Source organism: Neoarius graeffei, chromosome 9 (genome assembly GCF_027579695.1).
Source record: "Neoarius graeffei isolate fNeoGra1 chromosome 9, fNeoGra1.pri, whole genome shotgun sequence".
Lineage (NCBI taxonomy): Eukaryota > Metazoa > Chordata > Actinopteri > Siluriformes > Ariidae > Neoarius > Neoarius graeffei.
In genome coordinates, this window is record NC_083577.1 from 31,512,258 (window position 1) to 31,521,485 (window position 9,228).

At 40.4% G+C, this 9,228-nt stretch overlaps 1 protein-coding gene across 1 annotated transcript in view; it reads right to left on the reverse strand.

Annotated features, from left to right (window-relative positions):
- Positions 1–5,773, reverse strand: part of LOC132892143 (uncharacterized) — a 31,441-nt gene extending 25,668 nt beyond the window's left edge. The window contains exons 1-5 of the mRNA XM_060930537.1: positions 5,357–5,773; positions 5,110–5,205; positions 4,787–5,017; positions 4,636–4,658; positions 4,465–4,549 (exon numbers count right to left, since the gene is read on the reverse strand). Of these exons, the coding sequence (XP_060786520.1) occupies positions 4,465–4,549; positions 4,636–4,658; positions 4,787–5,017; positions 5,110–5,205; positions 5,357–5,755 (834 nt within the window). The 5' untranslated portion in view covers positions 5,756–5,773. The remainder of the gene's footprint in view (positions 1–4,464; positions 4,550–4,635; positions 4,659–4,786; positions 5,018–5,109; positions 5,206–5,356) is intronic.
- Positions 5,774–9,228: the final 3,455 nt, after the last annotated feature.

The following is a 9,228-nucleotide window of genomic DNA, read 5'->3' on the forward strand; positions in this document are numbered from 1 at the left end:
TAACCATCAAACAAACATGTGCAGATTAATTATGTGGGGTTTTTTTAATATGGAATTGCACCATTTTAACAACAAATAATAATTCTAAAAAAATTTTGCAGTTTTTTTCCCCAAGAATTCCTCCAGAAAGCCATGCCTTAAAAGGAAATTTAAAGTATTACAAGCATGCCAATGAACACAAAAAGCTTTAGTTATTTAGCTATATACACACAAGGTTTTGTAGTCAGTGCAACTTGGCTTAACAAGTTGGAAAAAAGGTAAGGTGCTGCTGGCTCCAATGAACACATATACTGTACAATATATAAAAACTGAAAATATGCTTAATTTACACCAAGTCAGAGAGAACTTGAGGCTACTGAAATATTCCAAGCATGGCAATGTTAAACTGCCATTGGTAACACACACACACACACACACACACACACAAAAAAAAACAACTTTTGCCTAGTAAATTCAAATATCAGATATCACTGTACCATCTGCTGTGCTACTTCCAGGGTGGAAGAGAACACAAGGGTAGCAAAAAAGAGCATTGACTACATCACAGCCAGCTAGCCAAGTTTTCCGGTGGTACCAGTTCTTGTTAAAACCTCTTGAGTAGGTATTCTCCCCCTTCGTAGACACTTGCTTGATGTTTAAATTCGGTCTAGGAGGTCCCAGCTGTTTGATTGCCGTTTTCTCCTCATTGGTACGACGACTAAAGGGAACTTCTTTCAGAGACGCTATTGTATTGTTGCACTCAACACTCGCCATCTTCTTCATAGAATGTTCACACATTTCCCGCGCAAGTTGCATTTTCCAGCCCAAAATTATGTTCAAAACCCGCCAAAAAGCACTTAAAACTGCCCAATCTGGCAACACTTGCGCGGCGCAACAGGCGTATGACGTAAGCACGCTGCTTGTGCGAGCACATAAAACCTAATAGAAAATGCATTGGGAGCATGATTTTCGAAAAAAACGTACATACCATTATTGTCAATGGGAGATTTTGGGGCAAATCTGAACCTGACAGAAATCGCCCCAAAAGGGCGTGGCTACACCAGGCGCGACCTTAGCCTGATTGGACAATGACATTACTGTTGCCGTGGTAGTAGGAGTAGATAAACAAAAAAATCTCCCTCCCTGTTTGGGAGTGAGTCGCCCAAATCGCCCCTATTAACAAGCCGCCAGTGCACAGAAGATGTCTGATACACTCGCAACCCAGTTTCCAAACGAACCGCCAGAACAAAACAAAACCTGCGAGATGGGAAACGCAAAAAAATTAAATAAATAAATAAATAAAAGTATGTGGTGCATTCTGGGAAATGTTGTGAAAACCCATCTCAGAACTCACATGACATCAGCAACCACTTTAAAATACATTTAACCGCCCTCCCCTCAGCAAATATTTATGTACATTATTTATTAAACAGAAGATCTTCTTCCTGAACTTAGGTTGAAGGTTTGATTATTCACATTATTTCTGTGTGATAGAAATATATGTTTGGTATGCTTGATATTGGTACAAGCTGTTCTGATTGCTACTTCTCATCTCATCTCATTATCTCTAGCTGCTTTATCCTGTTCTACAAGGTTGCAGGCAAGCTGGAGCCTATCCCAGCTGACTACGGGCGAAAGGCAGGGTACACCCTGGACAAGTCGCCAGGTCATCACAGGGCTGATTGCTACTTCTTTTGGTTATTTAAATACTTAAGTAGTTGAGTCAAAACCAGTGATGTAATGTTTCATCACCTATTTCACCCTGTCATACATAGATAACTTAGCTTCATCAATCACATCATCATCATCCAATCACATAGCTACAACACTCTTGAATGTGAATATATATACTCATGTTTGTCCTCCAATAAAATGAGAAACATCTCTGAACAGCTGTGTCTGTGTCAGTGACTGCTTGCTCCCAGATATCCGTGAGGCAGAATCTCTGAGGCGGCAGAGGTCTACATTCCTAGATTATACTTTATCAACCTGACCTCCTCCGGTACAGACAGAACAAAAACTAACAGTCCTACAACAGACAGCAACCAAACAGTTTCATTGAATCATGTTGATTCTTCATCACTTTTGCATCCTTGGTTAATGCTGAAACAACATTGAAATCTATTTAAAATAAATCTCATCTCATCATCTCTAGCCGCTTTATCCTGTTCTACAGGGTCGCAGGCAAGCTGGAGCCTAACCCAGCTGACTACAGGCAAAAGGGAGGGTACACCCTGGACAAGTCACCAGGTCATCACAGGGCTGAAACATAGACACAGACAACCATTCACACTCACTTTAGAGTCATCAGTTAACCTAACCTGCATGTCTTTGGACTGTGGGGGAAACCAGAGCACCCAGAGGAAACCCACGCGGACAACATACAAACTCCACACAGAAAGGCCCTCGCCAGGAACAGGGCTTTATCCCGGACCTTCTTGCTGTGAGGCAACAGCGCTAACCACTACACCACCGTGCCACCCTTATTTCAAGATCAGTGGCGGCTGGTAGTCTTTCAAACAGGGGAGGCTGGTCGGTTACGATATTTCCAGATTTTAAAAGAAAAAAGAAAAACACATCAGTTTTTACCCATACTCTTGCCTCTGATCTGGCTGATTGTTGGCAGCGTCACAAACTGTGAAATAACAGGTTCTTTTGGCCCATTAGCCTACTGTCCAATATACATGATGGTGGTGTTGGGGGGGTATAGTTTAACATTTTATATTTAAAAATTATGGCATGTAGCACGTTGTTTAAAAATTGATCATTATTGAAAGCAGCTCTTTGTCAGGAACCTCAGCAGTAACAGCAGAGTGTTCTGGAATAGGCACAAGCACTGACCTTGGGGAGCCAAACATAGAGGTGGGTGCCACACATTTCATTCAATGACACTTTCCCTATATTTTACTTATTTTGACTGAGAAATGTTTTATTGACAATTTTGATAACCCTTCACTTTTAATCCAGGTCTGTAGTGTGAAATGTTCTCGGCTGTGTTTTTTGTTTAAAAATGTTTTCCAAATTGTAGCTGTGTTTAATTCATATCCAGAGAAATATATATTCCAATATAATATACTCAGCATAAACATTTTAAATAGATTCTATATGTTTGGTCCATCCATGACATATTACTAAAGTAGCCTATTTGCTGTTGTTGATGTGGGTCACTTGCTGTTAGCCAATTCACTTTCTCGTACCAGGAGAGCTGAAAGGAACGAGTATTATTCCCTACCTTTTTCACCAAGTCAATTTGAGGCGTTGGTCTACCCTGTTCTTTAATTTTAATTTTTTCCTCGAAAGAAAGACTGGCAAATGGCTTCGCCAAAATTAAATCAGCAATGCTTGGCATCCGTGCGCAGCTTTCTTGCTAGCTGACTAGCCCCCTCAAGTTCAAGTTCAGTCACTCAAATAAACAAAATTTCTGGAACTAAGATAGCAAACTTGACAACACTATATTTACACTTTATTTACAATGAAAATATATACAAACTAAAAAAGCTGGTAGAAACCGTATGTAATGAATGAAATCGAAATGTAAGCTGATCTCTTACAATACACCACAGCACTTGCGAATTCGCATGGGACTGAACTGAAAGTCACCGCTGCCTGTCTATATTTGAAACGAGCTGTCAATCAAAGAAAATATCCGGCCGCTTTCACCAATCACCAGTCTCCTCGCGGAAACTGCCATGTCCCTCCCACTGTGAGGCTGGGAGTCCGTGGGGCGGGCGTTTTCGCAGTATTTGTCCAATGATTGTCTTGCATTTTGAGATTGAAAAGTGCATAGCTCCCAAATGCCATTGAAGTCCACTGAGGCTGGGAGTCCGTGGGACTCCGTGGGCGGGTGTTTTCGCAGTATTAGTCCAATGATCGTCTTGCATTTTGAGATTGAAAAGCGCATAGCTCCCAAATGCCATTGAAGTCCACTGAGGCTGGGCTGCATCGCGTTGTCACGAGGGGGAAAAACTCATGCACACATTAGGTGAACTGGGGAAAGTTATAACGGTATGATTTTGCACTGTAGTTGGGTTGAGCACATATATTTCTATGATTCTGGATCTGAAATAGCAATGTTATAAGGTCGGCTATAATATAAGCCTAGCGCAATTCATCCTGCATGATGTTCGTCATTTTTACAGGAGGCTGAGCCTCCCTCGTTGTCTTAGAGCAATCGCCCGTGTTCAAGATATTCTGCAAATATTTTGAGGTGATTCACTGAAAAAAAAAATCACAACGTGTGCTTCGCAAATCCCAAAGGGGAAAAGGACAGAGACAAAAACATTAATCTTTCAATCTGCAATATTTTATGAATGAACTGGAAGAAAACAATATGAGCGCTAACAGATCTGATTCACACTTACAGAGCACTGAAATGGAATGATCTTTCAAGGAGATTCTTTATGATTAACATTCAGGATTGGCAGTAATTTATCAGTAAATGTCTCTGTGAAAGTATTGGACGGTATGCTGCATCTTCTCCCAGACTCTGAACTTCAGGTTGGCCAGATGTTTTGCCACATGGATCAGTGCTCCTGAAAGCTCCTCTGGATGCTGCAGTGTGCTCTGGGCTCTGCAAAAACATTCAGGAGTTAGTGTTGCTGTGGGTTTGGATTCAGAAACACAGAGAATGAGAGAGACAGGAAGCACATCACTCACCTTTTCACTGTGGCCTTGTAGTTCTGTAAAACAAAAAAGTAAATATCAGTGGATATGATTTACATTTTTACACCACTGAAATGTGACGTTTCCGATGATGGAAAGAAGTTTTACTTTCTCAGAGTATAAATACTGACTAAATGACCCTCACTTGTAGCAATGAAATGTCTTCAGCTCTCATCTCCTCTTCTACGGCTCTGATCGTGTCTGAAAGAGATGATATATCTTTGCTCAGCTTCTCAATCTTCTCCTTCATCATCTGACTCTTCTGCTCCTCTTCCTCTCTCAGTGCAGTGATCCTGACTGCCTCTTCATCTCGTAGAAATTGGTGAAGCTTCTCAAACTCCTCCTTAATCTGACGCTCTGTGTGTTGGGCCTGAATCTGCAGTGAAGAGAAAATCAAATGAAACATAACTGAATATGCAATGAAGCAAAATATAATGAGAATATTAAACCCATGTTATTGATTCTAACCTTTATATGTTCTGCAGTCTGACTCCAGTTCAGTTTACAGTCTTTAAAGATCTTCAGTTTCTCCTGTAGGGGCTTCAGTGCAGTTTTGAGCTCCTCCTGAAATAAATTAACATGCTGCATGGAGACTGTGTTTTAGATATTACTTTCACTCAGATAAACTAAATTGATTGCAGAGTAATTGTCATAATTATGAACAACAGCATTTGTTCACATGTGACCCATGAGTTCATATGTCCATTTTATTTACCTTACAGTCTGTTACTGCCTCATCAATGGGGCAGAATTTGTGGTTGGTGTGTTTTCCTGAATCTCGACAGACCACACACACCGGCTTTTGATGATCCAGACAGAAGAGTTTGAGTTTCTCACTGTGCAGACTGCAGACTGTTTCAGACCCTGATGAAGATCTCAGACTTCTCTCCTGTAAGAAAATCTCACACAGGTTCTTTAAGGCCAGGTTTATGGGAGGATACTCCGCAAACAACTGCTTCCTACAAAGAGGACATTCTCTGGATCCTTTGGTCTCCCAGAACTGCAGCAAACACACTTTACACACACTGTGACTGCAGTGCAGAAGAACAGGATCCTTGAAGATTTCACGGCACACAATACAGGAAAAATGCTCCTCTGAAAACTTAGAAGCCATTTTATTTTTACTGCTGCTGTTGCTCTCTCCAGTCTGAATGCTCAGATCACTGTCAGAATCAGATTTAGAATCAGAATCGTGCCAAGTACATTCTCACAAGGAATTTGGAATTTACCAGGAATTTGCTTTGGAGTTTGGTTCTTGAACAGTTAAAATAAAAAAAAAAAAAGAAAATTATAGTAAAGACACAAAAGTAGAAATATAAAGAGAATAAAAATATGGAGAAATCTAAAATATACAATTAAAAAAGTAATAAACATATATAAAGAGTATGTGAAATGGATGATTTAAACGTCCAAGCTGTACACTGTGTGCTGGAATGTACAATAAATGGTCACAGAATGAAGATGGCATGACATTGTCATGAAATGTGCAAAAAGCAGTCCAGAGGGGAAGTGCATGAATATGATGGACTGGGAGTGTGTGTGAGTTCAGAGTCAGTGGGAGGCTCTGACCTTGTTGATGAGACCCACCACAGTGGGGAAAAAGCTGCCCTTATGGTGTGAGGTTTTGGTTCTCAGGACTGATACTGCATTCATGCAGAACACTATTATTGTAGGAGGCTGCAGTCCTTAGAACCAAAACTTCACGCCATAAGGCAGCTTTTTCCCCACTGTGGTGGGCCTCATCAACAAAGTCAGAGCCTCCCACTGACTCTGAACTCACACACAGGGCCGCTGACAGCTTTGGCTGGGCCCGGGACAAAATGCTCTGAATGGGCCCCCCCCCCGGGCCAACCCACAAACACCTACCTCTCTTATCCCAGTCTCTACTCACTCCAACCCTTAAATGACAGGTATTCAAAAACCATTCAACCGGTCAACAACCATTTCATTTTAGCATTTCAACATTTTTACAGTTTTAACATTTCCTTAGTCTGTAACTATTCAGGTGCGAAATGCAATGCGCTGGACTTTTGTTGTGCATGCATGCGTACTGTCCAGTGTGAAAAGCAGAGAAGAACACACCGCTCGAGAAACGGCGGGATATGATTGCGGGCTAATGTGAATATTCTTAGCTTCAATCAGATATATGAAACACAATGTTATTAAGCCGTTGTGGTTATGAAATGATTCAATGCCCTGTGCGTTTGATATGGTGTTCAGTGTGACTTGCTCTCCCCTCGTTTGTAACATAAATTGCGTGCTGCACGTGCCTTGGTTGGGGTTACTTTACAGGGCTGGAAAAAGTTGGCTGTGTCTTACCCAGTGATGGGAATAACGGCATTAGAAATAAACGGCGTTAGTAATGGCGTTACTTTTTTTAGTAACGAGTAATCTAACTAATTACTTTTTACATCGTTATAACGCCGTTCCCGTTACTTACAATAAAATACTATGCGTTACTTTATTAACGCTGTTCTCATCTGGCACGCTGCTCGTTCAGCCTTTCTTTACTCTGTTTTCGTGTGGGGCGGGGAGACACGAGACAATGGCACAGTAAGCCAATCAGAGTAGATTTGGACAACATACGTAGGTAGGCCACGCCTACTGCACTACTGCGCACACTTTCAATCAGAAGACACAGCGATGGCGAGCGGTCAGCCCAGCACTGCGCTTTCACATTGGAAATACAGCCATTACTTTTCATTACTTGAAATAAAAGGCAAGAGTGTTTATGTGCAATGCACATTATGTCGAGGAACAAAGCGTTTGTCCTCGTCAGTGGCCATTAATTAGTAACATAATTTTAATAACTACAAAAATATACAGTATTACATTTGATAGATGTCTTATCTCACATTGTCCCACAAAAATATTAATATAGTGTAGATAACATTACTAATTGGTTCTGTTAAGTGTCCATTTCAGTCATTAAACACATTTAACATTCACTTTTATTATGATTACACTAATTGAATTTGATTTTTTTTTTTGAGGGGGAACAAAATGTAACGGAATAATTACTTTCCCTGGTAATTAGTTACTTTTATGACAAAGTAACTCCGTTACTAACTCAGTGACTTTTTGGGAAAAGTAACTGGTAACTATAACTAATTACTTTTTGAAAGTAACATGCCCAACACTGGTCTTACTTGGCTCAGCTGCCCCACTGCCTTTGCCAGTACCTGCTGCATCATCTGAATCTTTTTTAAAATATTTATGCAGTGAGCCCCTGAGTCTCTTGGTTTCTTCCTCTCTTTTTCTCTTTTCTTTTCTTTTCTTTTCTTTTCTTTTCTGTGCTCCTGACTTGTGCATGTTGGCAAATGGCACGCACGCTGATTGTCGAAGCGCTATGATCGAACGATGTCGTTTTTTTCCCCTTAATCAAAGAGTCAGACCAAACCATTTTTGCACTAGGGGTGGTAGGGGGTTCTTGACGCCTTTTTCAAAGACAATAAAGGCAAAAGATCTAGAAATCATTTATTGAATGCAAATATAGCACATTTCTCCCCCAAATCAACACATTTTGAAATGAAATAAAATAATCGCAACTTCATGAGAGCCCAGTTCTGCCCCCCCACTCCCCATTCCTGGGCCCGGGACAACATACCCGTTTGTCCCCCCCTGTCGGCGGGCCTGCTCACACACACTTCCAGTCCATCATATTCATGCACTTCCCCTCTGGACTGCTTTTTGCACATTTGATGACAATGGCATGCCATCTTCATTCTGTGACCATTTATTGCACATTCCAGCACACAGTGTACAGCTTGGACATTTAAATAATTGATTTCATGGACTCTTTATATACACTACCGTTCAAAAGTTTGGGGTCATTTTGAAATTTCCTTGTTTTTGAAAGAAAAGCACTGTTCTTTTCAATGAAGATCACTTTAAACTAATCAGAAATACACTCTATACATTGCTAATGTGGTAAATGACTATTCTAGCTGCAAATGTCTGGTTTTTGGTGCAATATCTCCATAGGTGTATAGAGGCCCATTTCCAGCAACTCTCACTCCAGTGTTCTAATGGTACAATGTGTTTGCTCATTGCCTCAGAAGGCTAATGGATGATTAGAAAACCCTTGTACAATCATGTTAGCACAGCTGAAAACAGTTGAGCTCTTTAGAGAAGCTATAAAACTGACCTTCCTTTGAACAGATTGAGTTTCTGGAGCATCACATTTGTGGTGTTGATTAAATGCTCAAAATGGCCAGAAAAATGTCTTGCCTATTTTTTCTATTCATTTTACAACTTATGGTGGTAAATAAAAGTGTGACTTTTCATGGAAAACACAAAATTGTCTGGGTGACCCCAAACTTTTGAACGGTAGTGTATGTTTATTTCTTTTTTTAATTGTATATTTTAGATTTCTCCATATTTTAATTCTCTTTATATTTCTACTTGTGTCTTTACAAATTTTCTTTTTTATTTTAACTGTTCAAGCACCAAACACCAAAGCAAATTCCTGGTAAATTCCAAATTCCTTGTGAGAATGTACTTGGCAATAAACACAATTCTGATTCTAAATCTGATTCTGACAGTGAGCATTCAGACTGGAGAGAGCAACAGTAGCAGCGAAATAAA